This window comes from Protobothrops mucrosquamatus, unplaced genomic scaffold (genome assembly GCF_001527695.2).
Source record: "Protobothrops mucrosquamatus isolate PMUCROS unplaced genomic scaffold, P.Mucros_1.0 scaffold562, whole genome shotgun sequence".
NCBI lineage: Eukaryota > Metazoa > Chordata > Lepidosauria > Squamata > Viperidae > Protobothrops > Protobothrops mucrosquamatus.
This window is the reverse complement of record NW_015386865.1, coordinates 336474-357274: the sequence shown is the minus strand read 5'-3', so window position 1 is coordinate 357274 and position 20801 is coordinate 336474. Positions and strand designations below refer to the sequence as shown.

At 37.6% G+C, this 20801-nt stretch overlaps 1 protein-coding gene across 1 annotated transcript in view; it reads left to right on the top strand.

Moving 5' to 3' along the window:
• MPO (myeloperoxidase) overlaps window positions 1-20801 on the top strand; it is a 36826-nt gene that overhangs the window by 1726 nt on the left and 14299 nt on the right. The window contains exons 2-6 of the mRNA XM_015817199.1: window positions 15276-15353; window positions 16096-16207; window positions 17112-17287; window positions 18643-18766; window positions 19602-19605. Coding sequence (XP_015672685.1) covers window positions 15278-15353; window positions 16096-16207; window positions 17112-17287; window positions 18643-18766; window positions 19602-19605 — 492 coding nt within the window. The 5' untranslated portion in view covers window positions 15276-15277. The remainder of the gene's footprint in view (window positions 1-15275; window positions 15354-16095; window positions 16208-17111; window positions 17288-18642; window positions 18767-19601; window positions 19606-20801) is intronic.

Here is a 20801-nt window from a genome sequence, read left to right as displayed (position 1 = left end):
AATATAGACCAACCATGTATGACTGCAATGAATGATGTCTTCAGGTTATCAGTTGATTATAATGGGTTATGAGAATAACCTTCAGGAACAAGAGAAAGAACTGCAAAGAAGGAATGAAATTTGAGAATATGTGTCAGATTTCACCCTCCTTAGTTTTCTTTTGACTAAAAGCAGGGATGGGTGGAGGTAGATTCAGAGTTGCAAGATTTAGTTACTGCAACCTTATAATAAACATTTTAATATTCATAACGTGTTCAAATCTGATCTACCTCAAGGAGCTAAATGTACATTTAGCACATTTCTGTTTCTTTTTTTTCTTCAGATTTTTCTCTTTTATAATTTTGTGCATTCTTTTTTCTTAAGATGTTTTTTACTTCTTAAAAAAAATTAAAAGACTGTTGAAGGCACAATATTACTAGTAGTACTATTATTAATGAGAAGGCCTGCTATTGGTAAATCAAATAGGAACACACAGAGGGCCTTTATACAGATAGCCCTTGACTTAACACGACAATTGAGCCCAAAATGTTTGTTGCTAAGTGAAACATTTGTTAAGTGAATTTTGCACCATTTCACAACTTTCTTGCCATAGTTGTTAAGTGAATCACTGCAGCTGATAAGTTCGTAACCTGGTTGTTGAGTGAATCTTGTCAGAAGGTCGCAAAAGGTGATCACAGGATCTTGGGACACAGCAACGATCATAAATATGAACCAGTTGCCAAGCATCTGATCACCTGACCATGGGGATGCTTCCATGTCATAAGTGTGAAAAATGGTCATAACTTACTTTTACAGTGCCATTGTAACTTTGAACAGTCACTAAATGACACAAGCTCTATGTCCCATCGGATTTTATCTATGTTTTGAAGATTGTTTTTAATTACAAGTAAGTGGGAATATTTTGCTGAAAAATAAAAGTTCCAGTCTTCAGCAATGTATTTATTTCTAATAATGGATCTTACTTAGAGCCTAGTTAATTTTCTCAGAAATTAAAACACCAGGAAAAAGATGCCCAGTGTTCTTATTTTTAAAAAACTTTGGAAGTATGCCTCTTTCCTCTGCTCCCAAGTGGTTGCTCAAATTGTAAAAAATATTCTGAAGAGATTAAAGAGGATTTAGGAGCAAGTCCGCCTTCAGATAGTCCTTAACCATACATTTAGCAATAATTTAATGTTAACAATGGCACTAAAAAAGGTGACTTACGACCCGTCCTCAGACCTATGACCATTGCAGCATCCCCCATAGTCCTGGGATCAAAATTTGGGTACTTGGCAACTGGCATGTATTTACAACAATTGCAGCATCCCGGAGTCATGTGGTTGCCATTTGTGACCTTCTCAGTTGGCTTCTGACAAGCAACCTTAATTGGAGGAGCTAGATTTGCTTAACAACCATGTGATTCATTTAACAATCATCACAGAAAAGATCATGAAATCAGGCCCAACTTAACAACTGCCTTTCTTAGCAATGGAAATTCTGATCCTATCTGTGGTCGTAAATCTGTACTGTACTATCTGTACTTTCCTTCTATCAAATGGGTGACTGTGACCAATAATCTCACTTCAGAAGTCCCCGTATGAAATATTATATAGCCTTTGAGTAGACTTTATATTATTTTTATTTATTTATTATAATTTATGTAATTATATTATTATTCATTATATAGTTATATATTTTATGGTTATATTAAGTTGATATTTGTTTATTTGTTTTTAGAGTTAAAGTATGTTTATATTTGATTGTATTATGGTTGGGTAGTTTTAATTAGACTTGGGATGATATGTGCTTAACCCTGTACTCAGTTCTGGGAAGTCCGGGGGGGGAGGGGGGATGAAGGAGGGTAGAGATATGTAAAAGTTGGTGTATCAAAATGTTGTAGAGAAATAATGTAAAGTTTTATGAAAAGGAGATGCTCGGCTAGTACCCCCAAACTGCATTCGAAGGATGAGGAAAGGAAGGAGGTGGGATGTGTAGGGTGGTTGAAAGAGAGGAGAGAGGTGTAGGTAGGAGGATAGGAGGGGAGGAGGGAAGTAGGTAGGAAGGGTGAAAGCGAGGGTGGATGCGGGGGGGGGGGGCTGCCGAGCTGCTCTGAATTTTTTATGTTTGTATTTAATATGATTTTTTCATTAATGTATACTATATTTGTATTAAGACTTTGGGGGGGGGGTTATTTGAAAAATTAATAAAAAGTTTTCATTGGAAAAAAAAAAAGAAGTCCCCGTATGAGAGTATCCTTCCTCAAATTCAAAATGTACCCACATGCCTTCAAAAGTAAAGTCATGATTTAGACCATGAGCCGTTGTGGCGCAGTGGTTAGAATGCAGTATCGTAGGCTAACTCTGCCCACAGCCAGGAGTTCAAACTTGACTGATTTAAGATTGACTCAGCTTTCCATCCTTCTGAAGATGGTCAAATGAGGACCCAGATTGTTGGGGGCAATATGCTGACATTTGTAAACCACTCAGTGTTGTAAAACACTATGGAGTGGTATATAAGTCTAAGTGCTATAGCTATTGCTAGATCAGTGTTTTTTAAATTTGGCGACTTTAAGATTTGTGGATTTCCTCCCCCAGAATTCCACAACCAGATTCTGTGAGATTGATAAGACACCCCCCACCCCTGCCCCAGGACATATTTATCCAGGAATGATCAGAACAGTCCCAAGGATGTAATACCCATGCTCAATTCAGGCAGTCTCCTGAAGTTGATCAATGGTTTCAACAATCAGCCAGAGTCTCAAAAAAAAAATCATAACATATCTCCTTGTCTCTCTTCTACCCAAAGTCATTACACAGGGCAACCAACAGCTTCATACCCTATCTTAGGCTAAATACAATTGAGTATTTATTCTTTATTTGTTCGTCCAGCAAGAACATGCTGAAATTGTTCCATGTTCCCTCTCCCAGTGGAAAATTAAAAGGAAATGCATCATTTTTCCAGCTTGGGCACACCACAGAAGATTAAAAGGGTTTTGACACTCCGGGAAGGATGCTGTGCAGTAATTTTGACAACTACTGAGATACAATCATTTCCATATTCCAAAATGTGACCAGAACTTCCAAAGGAATGGCTCATATAATCTGGAAAGTCTCCCAGGGACATTTGATATCCATGGGGATCCATTAGCCTTTGAGAATGGACTTTCCTCCATGCCTAGAGAAATAGATACAATAAAGCATAGAGGGTTTCCACTTTTTGGGGTGGAATATGGACACTGCTGGTATTTTGATAGTGATGAAGACTTTTCCTTCAACAAAAGGGGGGATATTGTGGGGACAATCCAGAGAAAAGAAATATTTTTGGGAATATTAAAAAGGCAGAATATATTTCCCCAAAGGAATAATGGAGAAGATCTTTTAAAAAGGCAGAAAACTCTCCACACACACCCCAGCCAGACAACTCAGCAGAAACCAGCTTTTAGAAATGCAGATGTAATAATCCATTCAGAAAGGTTGGAGCCTTCCAGCTAGAAGCTGAAGAGATCAGGAAGACAAAGACCCTTAAAATCTACATACCCCACCCAAACTCTAAGACAGGACAGAATAGGATTAACCCACCACCATCAGAATACCAGAAAGGCACTCAGACTCAGATCAAAGTTCATGACATAGGAACAATCCAAACAAAAGCCCAGGAAGGTATAAAAACCCACTCCCTACTACATGCTTTTTTTTTCTTTCAGAGCCATCTTTCTGTCTGGCTCTCTTCAATAAACTACAATCTTCTTTCTAAAACAGTCGCCGTATTGTTTATTCTCGGCTTGGACTGGACCCTGATGAACAATTTTCCATCAACAATAGCATGTGTGTATCATAGGAATGTATTACATCTATTACATTTGTCGCAAGGATAATAATCTAAGCTACATTTTTCTAGCTTACTAAAAAGCATTATGCAAAAGCTTTGATAATGCAAAAGCTTCAGCCAGAACTACTGGAGGTCAATATCTATGGGCTATCTGGGGTGATAAATGTATATGGAAAGTATATGGAAGATTGTAACCTAGAATGTAAGAAGAATAAATAGCAAAGAGATGAAATAATTGAATAAGAGAATTGCATTTGGGACCATGTCCCTTTGACGAAGGAAGAGTGAATGAGCTGAAAAAAGGGGAAGACAGAAAAAGTGGTGGCTGGATGGAATTAATGAGATCTTGAAAAATACAGAGATGTTTAAAGAATGAAGTCGTATATAGACAATCTCTTTGGCTTGCTATTTCTTACCTCTTTTGTGCACTCTGCATAAGTTTGGTTACCCAAATAGGAATAGTATGTCAATATGAGTTGTATAAACCAAGAAATTATGAATTGTATTCCAGGTTTAACTGGCTGGTGGATTATTCCATAAACTATAAGTAATCATGTTATAGCTTTGCATCATAGGGGGGAGGGAAGGAGAGAGAGAGAGAGAGAGAGAGAGAGAGAGAGAGAGAGAGAAAGAGAGAGAGAGAGAGAGAGAGAGAGGGAAAACAGGGTTTTCAAAAAGAGGTTTTCTATCTACTATATCCACCATTGGTATGTAAAGCATTGTGTAAAGTTCGTTCTTGGAAGACCTTTAAAAATTCCGGCTAGCTGTGCCAATGTAAAAGGAAGAATATTTATTTTTTTCAAGAAGCATTGTTTCACTATCATGTTGATATGTTAATAACTTTATTGTATATATTAATACTAATGTTTATCTTTCACAGAGTTTGTTTTAGATAAACAACTATTAACTCATTGTCACATTGCTCTGATTTTCTTTCATTATGTACGTGAACAAAAGAATGAAAGGGAGGAAGATTTTACCAAGCTAGAAAAATAGCCAGGATGCTTCCTTATACCTTATTTATCATTAAGGAGGAATGATACGTTCCTATGACAGGTTCACACAATGTTCAATCATGGGTGCCAGCAGATATTTTGTGCTGCATGTTCTGCCTCTTTGGGACATCTGAAATCTCAACCTATAGCAGATAGCAGAGGTCCCCAACATTTTGGGCACCAGGGACCGGTTACGTGGAGAGAGGTTTTTCTGCAGACTGAAGGGGGCGTGGTTTTGTGTGCTGCCTGCATCCTGCAGATGGGACTTTGCATGCCGCAGCCTGGTACTGGTCTACGGACCGGGGGTTGGGGACCCCTGATCTATAGTATATTCAAAAGGCATGGAATTTGAATTGTGATGGTGTGATGTTGCTTTTGTGGCTCTGTTGTCCTCAATCTCTCTCCCCTATGAAAATCACTGCTTTGAATATTTTTGATAGGAGCTTTTAATCATTTAATCAGGATAGCTGGTCTTATCATTAATTAGTACAAATGTGAGCTAGTGAATTACTATGTGCATACTTCCAAGTTTTAAAATTATTTTGTTCTCAGTATATAACTGCACTGGAAATAAAAAATCAACTTTTCTTTTGAAAACGATTAAGAGCTTATGAAGTTGTACCCTCCAAATGAGTAGGGATTACAGCTCCCAGAATTCTTAAAATATGGCAATATCTAAAATCAGAGGAGGTAAAAATAAATATGAGCTGCCTTTCCCAGCATTGAATTGTGCTATGAAATTATGTGCAGGGTTTGAAATTTTGCATTGTGGTCATATTGGGGAAGATCAAGTGACTTATCATTCTTCTTGCCTAAACAGGCCTGTTTATAGCCATGTGCCTATGAGCTTGCCTCCATCTTGTCCCAACATGTAACTGAGGCCAGCTTCACTTGTCCTTCTACCAATAAAAAAGTATCATTTTTCTCCTTACACCAACAACATTAATGAGCTGTCAGCTATAACAAAGCAAGGCTATGAGGTATACTTGAAAGGAGACCGGGAAGCCTGTAATTGTGGAGTTTGTCTGGCAAGAGTAAAAAATGCTTATTCACAGGGAATATGCACATGTAAAGCTTGTAACAATTCTTGGTGGTTAGAAAGCTGATAAAGTAACAAAGAGTTAGGCATCTTGCAGCCCTCAGCTAAAAGTTAGAAATAGAGATGGCTTGGAGCAAATAGAACGTGCATTAGATCAGGGGTCTCCAACCTTGGCAACTTTAAGACTTGTGGACTTCAACTCCCAGAATGCTGGGAGTTGAAGTCCACAAGTCTTAAAGTTGCCAAGGTTGGGAACCCCTGTATTAGATAACACCTGAAGCACTTGTTAGCCAAGGCTTGGGAATGGATGGTTAGAGACCAATAGAATAATTGTTACATCATTACTAAAATGTTTATTAGATGATATTTCTTATATGTCCCGCCTTATCCTGCCTTCTGCTTTTGTGGAAATGAATAAAGCTTTTCTTAATTCTGTGGTTCGAGGTTCCTAGGCATTTTGGCCAGGATCTTTTTCTTGGAGCGCTTCACTAAAAGAACACAAAAACCTGCACCTTGTGTCTGGTGTTCTTCATCGGCCTCAGCACCAGGCTCAGACCCAAATTGGGGACAACAACATTAGAAGACCATCACCATGTATGAAATCAGTTAGGTTTGGTCACCCTGGAGGAAAGCTAGTGAGCACTACAGAGAGAGAAGCAGAGGCAAAAGAGACAGTAATGGGGTTCTGAAAGTAGGAACAGCTTTGTTCATACCACAGGGAGTCTTTGACTTATCACCACAATTGAGCCCAAAGTGTCTGCTGCTAAGCAACAGTTGTTAAGTGAGCGGCACCCCATTTGATGGCCTTTTTTGCTATAGTTGTTAAGTGAATCATGTGGTTAAGTGTATGTAACTTCCTCCATTGACTTTGCTTGTTGGGAAACTGGCTAGGAAGATTGCAAATGATGATTACATGACGCCGAGACAGAGCAACTGTCCTAAATATATGCTAATTATGAAGTGCCCAAAATCTGATCATGTAATCACGGGGAAGTTGCAAGGGTAGAGTGAGAACTGGTCATTCGTCACTTTTCCAGAGCTGTTGTAACTTTGAATGGTCACTAAATGAATGGCTGTAAGTTGAGGACCACTTGTAAACATACAGTAAGTTTTCTTATACAGGTAGTCCTTGACTTCTAACCATTCATTTAGTGACCATTCAAAGTTACGACTCTGGAAAAAGTGGCTTACAATCAGACCAGTCCTTGCCTTTACCAGGGTTACAGGGTCCCCACAGTTATGTGATCAGAGGTCAAGTGGTTTGCAACCAGGTTGCACTTGCTTTTTTTAAAAAAAAATGCTTGCTAGAATTACCATGAAAGGAGTAGATTATTAATCAGAAATTTCTAATGAGTCTAAAGGTCGATAGAAGAAGCCACCTGAACGTCATAAATTCAGACAAGTGAATTATATACAAATAAGAAAAGCAGATGTTGCTAGCTAAGTGAAACCGCAAGTAGAGGAAACACAAAAACTGAGGATAAAGTTTAGAGCTTAAGGTAGCAAAGGTATAACTGCAAACAAATATAGAGATAATTATAAGAATTGAGCTTTGTTGATAGAAAATTAGATGGTGATAGATAGGATGTGCACAAAGGAACTTCCTGGAACATGGGGGGAGGGGGACAGTGGATTTAGGCGGTCCGGGTTAGTTTATTGGATGATTAGGGAAGGGGTGTTGAGTGCGATAGGGGAGGGGGGGAATCTGCGTGGGGGTGGGTAGGATATAAAAATGTGTCAAACAGCTCTTTAAGGTGTGGCTGGACTCCTACGTGTGTTTCAGCTCACGAAGCCTTTGCAAATGCTTCTTTTTAAATAAAACTTTGTTGCTGGAATTCCAAGTGAGTTTGTTTGTTTTGGGATCTTGAGCCACATTCCAAACAATCATAATATAAAATACAAATGAAAATAAATAGGAAAATGGGAGAGGAAAAAAGAGGGGAAGGAGAAGTGTAGTATAATGGGGTAAAACAAGCATTGACTTCCAACTTTTTTCAGCACAGTAAAGTACAAAATAGCCGTGACTTTTTACTTTACCAACTTATCAAGTACTGGCCATTTCTGTAACAACAAACTAAGTTAACAAAACTCAAAATCAAGGTTTCATTTTTTTTCCTGTCTCAAGCAATAGGTCTGGAAGCAGTTTCCAAGTAGAAACAAAACTGGATATATTCTTTTCCAGATATTTTTTTACAAATATTCGTCACTATTGCATATATTATTTTCTCTAATTAAAACAATCAGTTTTGCCATCTCCCCTAGCTCCATCAGTTTTTTCATCCATTCTTTTATTGTGGAGATTGATGTAGCAAGCAGCATGTATTTACGATGATTGCAGCATCCCAGGGTGAAGTGATTGCCATTTGTGAATTTCCCAGGGGGCTTTTGACAATCAGAGTCTTTGCCTAACAACTGCGTGATTTGCTTAATGACCCTGGCAAAAAGATAAAATCAGGCATGGCTCTCTTTATGACTGCATCACTTAATGATGGAAGTTCCTGCCCCAACTGTGGTCATAAATTGAGGACTACCTATAGAAATAAAATATTCAGATGTGTTTTTGGAAAACTCTAATGTAGCATCTTTGCAAATGGAATTTCTTACTTTGGCAGCTTGTGTCTGTTAGTTTCTGATTGCTTTTAGCATTAATGCATGTTGCTGTGCCTTCTTACCACTTTCTTTTGTAAACATTCTAAGAATAGTTTCTAAGAATGTTGCTGGTGTAAATGTCAGTGTAAATCGTATATCAAAAACTTCTATGTTGCCTTTCAAGGAGCATGTGTGATATATTGCCATGCCAGTGCCTTTCTTTTTGGCAAATATTGTGTTTTCTTGTATGTTATAACACAGTTCTTTCTATTGAGGTCTCCTATTAATGTATCTGCATATTTATAAAAACTATGTAAAATAGTGGCTCTTATTTTTGGTCTATTCGAATGCAAGACACCAGCGAATCATTGTACTTACCAGCTTTGGAGTAATAAAGTGAAAATTTGGACCCCCTCCATTTGTTTTGTGTTTCTTATGAATTATTTTTCAGCAAAATCGGAATTGGAAAATTGACAATCGGATAAATCTGGAAAATAATTCTATCTATTAAAGTCACCTCTGACGTCTGTTGTAACCTCATGAGTCAATCAAGTATTCCTGTAACTGAACTGGTCCCATCCTTTCATATTTTATGAGGTAACAGTGTGTAGTAGCATCTTGACACACAAAAAAGTTAATGGTTCTCCAGGTAAGCCTGAGAAAGACTTCATTCAATAACTCCGCACAGCTTTTATTAGTTAACATATACTGGCCGGGAAATTCTGGGGATTGAAGTCCACACATCTTAAAGTTGCTCATTTTCACAACCCTGGTGCTGAGCTGGAGGACTAATGTCTGGTTCATTAATTGGACGGACAGAATGCATTAAATATTCAGGTTAACAAACCAAACGGGCTGGTTATAGCTTAATGTGATAGGTTTTCTTATAACAAGAAAAGACTATGGTATATAAGGGCTTTTACATTGAATAACCAGTTAGAGAACTCTGTCTTGGACTAATCTAAAGTGTTTGGCAAAGCCAACAACGTAGAATTGTTCCTAAGTATACCCTTACCTAAATTTTACATACAACACAAAATCTGTAGAATATGGTTGGGCTATTTTTACATGACCATTGTGATCCCATTAACATTACTATTTCCAAAACTGAAAATAGGAACAATATCAACCTCTGGGTTCTACTCTTATGTTTGTTTAACCAGATCAGTGAAAGATGTAGTGGCTGTGAGAAGTTGTATATCCAAATATATTTTATTTTTTACACTGTTTTCATTTCCCCTTAAAATATTAACAGAATCTACAATGGTCTGAGAATCAATGTCTCCACTAGATAATTGACAGTCAAGCTGAAACTAAGTTAATCAACTAAAATTAGCAAATATCCTCCCTCAAATAAGTTACCTAGGCTTAATCTACATATCAAAGGATAAGGTCTGCACACACAAACACAGTTAATTAAATTAGGTCTCCCAAAGGAACTGCATGTTCATTAGAATAAAAATACCTACACACACACACACCTCAAGTGTCATCCTAGAATCAGCATGTAGACACTTTACCTCAGACAAGCTTCCCTTATAAAAATCTATTGCTGTACCCCATTTCTCTGATCATGTGACCCTGGGATGCTGCAACTGTCATAAAGACATGCTAGTTGCCAAGTGTCCAAATTTTGATCACATGACCATGGGACCATGGTTGTAAATGCACAATGATAAGTTATTTTTTTCAGTGCCTTTGTAACTTTGAAGATTACTAAATGAATGGCTGTAAGTCAAGGACTACCTGTATAAAGTTGATTTAGTTGATCAAGGTCAAAATAGATATGCTGTTATCTCTGTTAATCCTTAATGGAATTTTACTGATCAGGACTGAACAATAAGGCTTTAAGGATTTGTTTGTAAATAAGACAGGGGATATTGGAAGAAGGGAACATTTCTTGTATTTTAAAAGGTGATAAGTTACTAAAATTGTTTATACCTGATGTAATGAAGGGGGAAATAACTTCTTTATATGATTCTTTTCTTTTCTTTACTACATTCTTATTTTTTCTATTTCTATTTCTCTTTTTATTTTTTATTTTCCACGCTATTTGTTTTTTTATTTTTTTTTGTATTTCTAGTTTGTATTAGTTTTTATTCTTTTGATTGTAATTTTTAATAAAAATACTATTAAAAATCACACAACCTGCCGGCCCTAGTTTTTCCAGATCAGAAACTGAGATCCATCTAAGAGAGTGTCCAGAAAACATTTGGATTCCTTTAAAGTTAACGTTGGAACACAGCAGAGGTGACTCAGCGTAGGTGACTGGAGATTTATAATTTTTTTATTTTCAGAAGGCCTAATAATGTGTTCTTAGTGGTAAATATATTATCAGGCTCATTGTTCTTGGATTTTTAACTATTTTATTTGCTTATATATTGCAGAATCTTTCCTTTTGTTGAGTCCTATGATCAATACAAACAATCATCTTGCTAAATTAATAGAAGAGGACTCTAGTAAGAAAATTCAAGTTGGGCTTTGAACTGGATCTTAAAAAAAATAAATAGAAAAACAGGAGATTATTTTTTAAACTGAAATCTTGCTAATTATACAAACAACCCAAATAGAACCACAACATAGTTAAATATTATCATGGATGCCACCCCAATGGTGCATAAACTAATAAATTCTCTATAGATAAAGAACCTAATGGTAAAAAGTAAAGTAAGTGAAGCTTACTTTACTTGGATTCTGGCCTGGGACTTCTGACTGATTTGCATATTTGGCCAGCAGATCTCTGCAAGATTGCTTTTTGTATTACTCCACCCTAAAATTGCACTTGTGTGAAATTTAGGGAAACTCAGCAAACATAGATATAAGCTTCCTTTTCAGCAGTGTTGGCAATTCTAGTGACAAATGTTAACCTGGGTCCCTTCCTTTGATTCACAATAGAATTCAGCAATTGAGCAAAGAATGTGATTGAGCAAAAAATATATATAGCAATTTTGGCATTAAAAAACTGGAACTATTTAGAATTCAGGAGAGCTTGTTGCTAGAGGGATGGAGCAGGAATGGGTAAAGACATCATCTGCGGGCTACACTTACTTTACTTTTTACTGTTAGAATAATGTTTAGAAATTAAAGGGAAGCAGACATGGCAGAAAGAAAAACATTAGCGTGTAACACAGAAGCCCCACAGGCACTATTGAATGATTCAGTTGTTGGACTTTGCATGGGGAAATCCAGCTTCAAGTTCCCATTCAACCAGGAAGCACACTAGGTAATTTAAGTTTAGTCTGCTTTGGCTCGACCAACTCAAGTTTCTTTTTGTAGGAACAGCATGAAAAGATCTCTGACACGTGAGGGGGCCTTGGTGCTTTCTGAGCTTAGTTGTTTTCTTGCAGATGTTTCACTACCCAAACAGGTAACATCATCAGTGATAGTAGGGAATCATCACATAATCAAAGGTTCCCCTATAATGCTGAATGCTACCCTGCTATCCCCCAAAGACAACAAATAGCTCATTAGATGAAGCATCTACTGTAAGCAAGTAGAAGCAGTGCTGGGCTTTTATCTGCCTTTTGCATACAGCAGGGGTTCCCAACTGGGGGTGCGAGACGATATTCCAGGGGGTGCGAAAACATGGGTTTAGAAATTTCAAAATTATAGGGTATATGCATCATTCATTGCCATTTTCTAGCCATGATAATTGGAGAGAAGGATTCCATCTGCTTTGGTACTGTATTATTATTAGGGTCCTTTCAGTCAATCTTATGTACTTATTTATTTCAAACATTTATATAGCCACCAGCGTTAAAATAAGAGATCCTTTGGTCTCATTTACTATTAAGGGAAGTAGTATTTTGTTTTTAATGGTAACTTTTAACATGGTTGGCATCACTGTGGAACTATTTCAAAGTTCCTTCAGTCCTTTTTGATTCCCTAGAGCAGGGGTTCCCAACCAGGGGTGCTCGCATCCCCTGGGGGTGTGAGACAATATTCCAGGGGTGGTGCAAAAACGTGGGTTTTCAAAATTATAGTGTATATGCATAATTCATTGCTGTTGTTTTGAACTTTTGTAAGGGGTGCGAGAATGTATCAGAAGCATTCTAGGGGTGCGGGGTATAGAAAAGGTTGGGAGCCACTGCCCTAGAGGAAAGAGTTCCTGCAGATTTTACTCCACTAGTCATTGCCAACTATAGGGGGCAGTGTTCATCTCTGTTTTGAGGCCGTTGAGCTAGATGTTTCCATGGCCATGAGGCCAGCATGATGTCATGGAGTTCTGTTACCTTCCCACAAAAGTGGTACCTATTTATCTACTTGCATTTGCATGTTTCCAAACTGGCAGGAGCTGAGGCGAGAATGGGAGCTCACCCGATCTCATGGCACTCAGGTCTCGAACCTGGGCTGTCAGCTTTCCAGCTGACAAACCCAGCATCTTTACCTCTGAGCCACCATGCCACCACTTCTGTTTCAACATTCCTTCAGTCCCTTTTGATTCCCCAGAAATTGCCACTCTTGCTTTCCTGAGAAGTTAGTCTGAAACTCCTCCCATACTGCCCAAACATTAATCTGCAGGGAATGATGTGGGTTATAGTGCAAAATTATTGGCAGACACGGTGTTCGTTAATGATATCAGATCTTTTCTTGTCTAACGTGAATCAATATTTCAAGAACCATTTCAAGAACAAGGAAGTGGGCTTTCTATGTTTCATCTTGAAATAGCCCAAATCAAACAAAGTTTTTTTTAAAAAGTCCCATCTTATTCGTTCATGTCCACACCTATTGATCCAAGGAGTATAAAAGCTTACATCATCTAGCAAAACAGGGTGGAGAATCATCTGAAGAAGAACAGAGCAGGTGAGAGTTGCCCTCTTTAGCACTTATCTTGTGATTGATGGGAAGGTGATAGATTTGCCAATGAGGAACTGATCTCCCTTTCTCTTTCCAGTTGATTGTTGATCTGCTTCTCAACACTATTTTAGGTTTTTTATGGGCTTAGGAAACTGAAAAATGATATTTGAACAGAAGAGAATAACAGAGTTGGAAGATCTTAGAGGTCTTCTAGTCTAATCTCTTGCTCAACAAGGAAGACCCTATTCCTTTCAGACAAATGGCTGTCCAATCTCTTTTGAAAACCTCCAATAATGGAACAACCACAACTTCTAAGGCAAGCTCTTCTACTGATTAATTGTTCTCTCAGGAAATTTCTCTTTATCTCTAGGTTGGATTTCTCCTTGATGTGTTTCCATCCATTGCTTCAGGTGCTTTGGAGAATAGGTTGACCTCTTCTTTTTTGTGGCAAAGCCTTAGATATTGGAAGACTACTTTCATGTCACTCCTAGTGCTTTTGGTTCATTTAATCCAAAATGATCAGTGTTAACACTGCAACAACCCCCCTCCCAACTCTTTTGTTCTGTTAATTTATTTAATTCACTATGTTGGCTCTTCCATCTAGTCCAGAACAATCTAGTTATGCAAAGTAATAAGCTTTGTATTGGGATTTGTTTTTGTTATGCATTGGAAGAATTCTGAAATCCAGAGGCATGATGGTGCAGGGCAAACCTGTGTCCTTTACAATGCAACTGTAATGGTGCCCATATAATTTTTTTCTGATGACTTTCTGACTTTTCCCACCTCTACCTGATAGAAACAGGACTTTATATTCAGATTTCTAATATTTCTATCTCCATACTTCCCGCTCTGACTGATAATGCCTCTCAAATCTTTCAGGAAGAAAAAATCCCTTTCCCTGGCTCTCATCTTAGCCTTGCTTCTCACGGATCCAAGATAAGGAATCTGATGTCTTTCATTTTCAAATGAAGCAAATCCTTCCATTTTTAGCAGGACTTTCCCATAACCTGGATGCCCTCCAGATATGCAAGGAACATCAAATTGCAAACATCTCAATCAGTTGGAAGTTCTTGGAACTGGTTCACACATCTGGAAGACTCTAGTTTGAGAAGTCTGCAGAGTCAGACCACTGATTCCTTTAAGTCAGGGGTATCAAAATTGCAACGTCACGTGACGTATTACGACGTATCGTGACTTTTTTCCATTGCCGGCAATGGGGTGAGCGTGGTTTTGCCATGATGCATCCGGCCCGTGGCCAGCAGTTTGACACCCCTGCTTTAAGTAATGCTCAAAGGTCAACAGATAGATATCTTAATCCTGTTAGCTGGGAAATGTTGAACAGCAATTGTTAGAAACTGAATTTGGTACTTAAAAAAATATTCCTTTGCTATGGAGATTATGCCTTATGTAAAAAGTAGACTTGGAGGGCCCAACAGTCAGGAATACTTCTTGATTATATTTTGCATCTTTGGATAGGTTTATGGTACTCACATCTCAATGGCAAATATTCAATTTCTCTCATGGCATGAGATGTTGAAATTATGTCCAAGAAAATCAGGAAGCAGAATTAGAACAGAATTAGATGCTCCAACACTGGAGATTTTTAAGAAGAAACTGGACAACCATTTGTCTGAAATGATATAGGATTTCCTGCTTGAGCAGGGGGTTGGACTAGAAGATCTTCAAAGTACCTTCCAACTCTGTTATTCTGTTAGAAATTAATCTTGGAAACTACTTTGATACAAACCTAACACACCAACAACTGTGAGCTAAATTATAAGCCTCCCAGATTCACTGTAACTCTTTTGCTTTAGGAAGTTCTAAAAGCTTTGCTTTACGTTCTATAAGGTTTATCTCAGGTGCTAATAAATTCATTTAAAAAAATGAAGGCTTAGGAACACTAAGTAGTTTGGAACAAAATTAGAAAGTCACAGATAAAGAACATGCTGAATCTGTGTTTACTTTTAGCAGTCGGCTTTTGTAGGTTTCTAAAATATATTTCCCTAAATTGATCAATTTGTACTTTCTCTCTTTTCTTTCTTTTTCAGAGATGGGGAGAATAGTTGGTTTGCTCAGTCTTTTGATAACATTTAACCTCTTGATGGTATCTGAATCTAACCTGGAAGGTAAAATGATAAATCTTGTTTTGCTTCCTGAAACTTTTTTACAAGCATAATTCTTCCTGGGGGGGGGGGAGAAATGCAGCTTTTAACGGCCTCTTGGGGTATTTATAAATAAGACAGAAATGGAGAACAAGGGCTATTAGCCTTGATTAACCTTGGCTATTAATCTTGGTAGCCAAATGTTGGGAGATGAGAGAGCTTGCTTGTGCAATTGGTTAGCCAATGTGAGAACAGACTGCTGGACTAGATGGGCTGCACATGTAGTGTGGACAACCCTGATTTAGGGCAGAATGTCATTAAATAGTTGAGTCAGTCTTCATTCCCTACTTCTGGCTAGAGAATCATGATAGTCATTGTTGGTAACAATCAATTTTTGCTACATCTTATTTATTTATTTATTTATTAAGAAAATTTATATGGCCTGTCAAATCACAGTGACTTGAGGGGGGGGCGGTTTTAAAAGATATCACAAAACATATTCAGTGTTGTTTGCTTGCTATTCAGCTTCAATATTTTTAAATATAAGATTTTAGATTTAAGATATAAGTAGCAGGGCAGTATTTGCCTTCAGGCTTAACAATGTAAATAATATTATAGGCAAGAAATAAAGATGGATAGGGAAGCAGATGCCCACTCTGCTTTCTTAAAGTGGTTATAGCTACCTAGGATGATGTAGGTAGCCATCCTTTTCATCTCTCCTGCCAAAATCTTGTTTTTCTTCTAACATTATTTTATTATTCCAAAGATTATGATGATGAGCTGGATTCCTCTGAAAAGCTGACTGGTAGTGACTTTTTCAGCAGCATCAGTGAAGCCAAACAGAAGGTGGATCAGGCATTTAAATTATCCCGGGAAAGGTGAGATTCTTTTGTGTAAAACTGTAGGCAACTTCCTTTGTTATGTTTCATCACAGACTCTAAGCCACAATTTTTCATGATGAACGTTTAGAAATATGCCCAGGAAACAGATAGCAAATAATAGCAATAATACACACACACACACACACACACACACACACACACACACACACACACACACAGAGACAAGCTTGTGTTGCCTGAAGCTTCTAGAAGCTTAGAAGGCAAGTTTAGGGGGCTCTTCTCAAAAATGCCACCAAATTATAAACTTTATATTGAGGCAGGTAGAAAATTATTAAATTTTCTTTTTCTTTGTTTCTATTTGAATTTATATGGTTGCCCATCTCAGTGTTGTGATTCTCAAGCCCACACCTGTTTACTAAATATCCTCATTCATTCATTAATTTGGTCTGCTGTATCAAGAAGCGCTTTTAACGCTAACTAGTTAATCCATTATCTCTGAAGGAGTTTGGGTGTCCAGCAACTTACAATCAATCATTCAAGAATCTGAGCATATACTTCTTAGATATGATATTGTAGAAGGACCCCCTTCCCCAAGAGTTAAGTCTAATGAAACATCCAGATGTTTGAGCAATGCAATAGTAAAGATAGGAGAGAAGAAAAATGCACAGATTTATTGTGGCAGGGAAAAATAAGGATTCAGGCTGCATATATTAATCAATACATGTTGACTGAACAGGGTACTCTGATGAAGTAGTAAAATGGTAGAAAGTAGAAAGAAAGGAAATAACATGAAATAATAAGAATACCTCCGATCTAATTCTCTCTTTGTGGTGCAACTTCCGTGCTGCTATTTTAAAAACAGCATTGTGTAAACACAACTATATTTCTTATGGCATTTTCCATTGTGGTTGTTTATCATCAACTCTACTTCTTTTTCCAGAATCAAAGAAAGTTTGAACAAGGCTGATCTCAACCCTTCAGATTTTTTGAAATATTTAAAAGCACCTGTGGCAGGAACCAGGACTGCAATCCGAGCTGCAAGTTATGTGGAAACTGCTTTGGGTATCTTAGAGAAGAAAATACAAAATAAGTATCTGAGACCATTCAATATTACAGGTAGGATGAAAAACCAGAGACGCCTAATGAGGGTCCATGAAAACAAGGCCTGATCACAGTGCCTTGAAAGAATGTTCCTCCAATAATAATAATAATAATAATAATAATAATAATAATAATAATAATAATAATAATAATAATAATAATAATAATAATAATAATAATAATAATAATAATAATAATAATAATAATAAAAATAAAAATAAAAATAAAAAGTTGGAAGGGACATTGGAGGTCATCAAGTCCAACCCCCTGCTCAGGCAGGAAACCCTATACCATTTCAGACAAATGGCTGTCCAGTCTCTTCTTAAAAACTTCCAGTGTTGGAACATTCACCGCTTCTGGAGGCAGGTTGTTCCACTGGTTAATTGTTCTAACTGTCAGGAAGTTTCTCCTTAGTTCTAGGTTGCTTCTCTCCTTGATTAGTTTCCATCCGTTGCTTCTTATACTGCCTTCAGGCGCTTTGGAAAATAGCTTGACTCCCTCTTCTCTGTGGCAGCCCCTGAGATATTGGAACACTGCTATCGTGTCCCCCCTCATCCTTCTCTTCATTAAACTAGACATACCCAATTCCAGTAACCGTTCCTTATATGTTTTAGCCTCCAGTCCCCTAATCATCTTTGTTGCTCTTCTCTGTACTCTTTCTAGAGTCTCAACATCTTTTTTACATCGTGGTGATCAAAACCACGATGGAGCACTTCAGAATTTTTTCCCAGATAGGTAATGCAACAGGGTGAGAAGTGGACAAGAAACAGAAAACACCACATGTTAGGTCATGAATACTACAGCTTAGACTCCAGAAAAATTCTTATTTCCAGAATTAAAGCGGTTGAACACTGTCCTTGATGTCTAATTTAAAATTTTAAAGTACAGATAGACCTCAACTTACAACCATTCATTTAGCAAGTAATTAGCAAGTATTCAAAGCCACTGAAAAAAATGATTTACAATCCCACACTAATGACCATCACAGCAACCCCACGATCATGTGATCAGAATTTGGGTGCTTGGCAACCAGCATGTATTTACAATGGTTGCAGCATCCCAGGATCATGTGATCGTCATTTGTGATCTTCCCAGCCAACTTCCAACAGGCAAAGTCAATGAGGTAAGCTGGATTCGCTTAAAAACTACATGATTCACTTAACAACTGCAGTGATTCACAACTGTGCAAAAAAGGTGAAAAAATCAGATATGACTCACTCAACAACCAACTGGCTTAGCAAGGGAAATTCTAGTCCCAACTGTAATCATAAGTCAAGGACTACCTAAATTGATAATTAGCAATTAAATTAACATTAATTAAATTAATATTACATTAAATCCTTGATTTCCAATTATTTTTCCCTATTTAGACATATTAAGCAGAGACCAGAAAGAGACACTCTTCAAAACAACTGGTTGCAATTATGTGACATGGCCAATCCATTGTCCACTGAACAGTCCTTACCGGACCATCACTGGCCAATGCAACAACAGGTATGAAACTCCTGCTGAAACTCTGCTTAAGGCAGATGTCATGTGTCTGATTAACGAAACACTTAAAGGGACTTTCAGGCATATTTTTATCCTAAAAGCATTTATTAAGGTTACAGAGATGTCAGTAGGGCATGGTGGAAATACTTAGATCTGAGATCCTTTTCCGTTGCACAGACATTCCAGACATTTTTCCCTCCCCTATTCTGGGGTCATGGTTCACATCTTCCAATTAACTTGGAAGATGTGATTTACTTCCGGTTTCTTTTTCCCGGGCTTTCCTTATTCTCCTCCCCTTTCACTGTTGCTTGATTTAACTATAAAAATACCAGACAGTTCTGCATATTGTCAAAGCAAGAATATACAGTATTTGCAGCATTGACAGCAGGTCTCATTAGGATATGGTGATTTGTGGAACCAGAATTGATAGAGCTGAAATGTGTAGGCTTACTTTCTGTGCAAAGCATTAGAGAAGTTGAAGAAACAAAACTGGTGTTTGGAGCCCTTTAAGGCAGGGGTCCCCAACCCACAGTCCATGGACCAGTACCAGGCCGCGGCATGCCAGCAACCGGTCCACACAAACAAGCAAAGCCCTATCCGCAAGATGCAGGCAGCACACAAAACCACGCACTCTCCGGTCCATGGAAAAACCTCTCTCCACAGAACCGGTCCCTGTTTCCCAAAAGGTTGGAGACCTCTACTTTAAGGCATCTCTTCTGCAGCTTAAAAGCTCTCTAAAATGGGGGAAAGCTGATTGGGAGGATTTTGAGGGGTGCAGTGAAAATCCTAAGCACCTACAAGGTGCAAAATATTTATTCTGCCCCTTCTTTACCTCTAGGTGGGTTAGCCACCTAGATGGAAATATTGTCTGACTGGCTGTAAGACATCTCTGTATGCTGAGCTATTTGTTTGAAAAATAAACAGGTTCTATGAGAAAAAAGAATTTTAATTTCCTCTTTTAAAAATACCAGGCACTACTAGGGCATCAGGGTTAATGGCAATCAGTACCAGAAGTTTTGTATGAAATTGTTTATTTCTGGCAGGAACCTTTTTAGGTTTTAAACTTCATTTCATTTCATGGTCAATTTTAAGGGAGAGTTTTAAAACAAGCTTTCAAAATGCATAGTTAATCAGTTACACAAGTAGTCCTCGGTTTACAACAGTTCATTTAGTGATTGTTCAAAGTTACAGAAGCATTGAAAAAAGTGACTTAAGATTATTTTTTACACTTACGACCGTTGCAGCATCTCTATAGTGACATGATCAGAATTCAGATGCTTGGCAACTGACTCATATTTATGACGGTTGCAGTGTCCCGGGGTCGTGTGAACACCTTTTGTGACCTTCTGACAAGCAAAGTCAATGCGGAAACCAGATTCACTTAACAACTGTGTTACCAACTTAACAACTGCAGTGATTCACTAAATAAGTGAACAAGTGCACCACCTTTCTGTGGCAAGAAAGGATATAAAATGGGGAAAAATTCACTTAACTGCCTTACTGAACAATAGAACAGATATTTACACAGAGGTTTCATTTTGTTCAACATTCAGAGAGGAACAAAAGCTGCCCGTTAGCTTAACTTCAACCTTCAGGAAGGCAAAGGAAATAATTTTTTTTATTTTTTTGTAAATTTGTATTAAGAAAACATTTTAAAACAGGTTGAACACAGTGTGACTTTTCTGGCTGTTATTTTGCCATACATACTATACCATATATCTTCCTAGTCATTGATCTTTTATACCATTTACATATTGTATTTTATACTATTTACATATTTATATATTTACATACATATTTACATCTATTTATAACATAACTTCCATTTCCATTCTTATTTCATATTCTTTCTGATCTCTATCTTACGCTCACTTTGAGGTTGGAAATCTACACTTTCTCTCTTCTAGATGATTTTTCTCTGTTCTGACTTTTTCTCCTTGAGTCTAACCAATAGTACATTTATCCCAAACTCCGTAATACTCTGTTTCATCCTTTAATTTCTAAGGATAATCTATCCATCTCTGCACATATCAAAAAA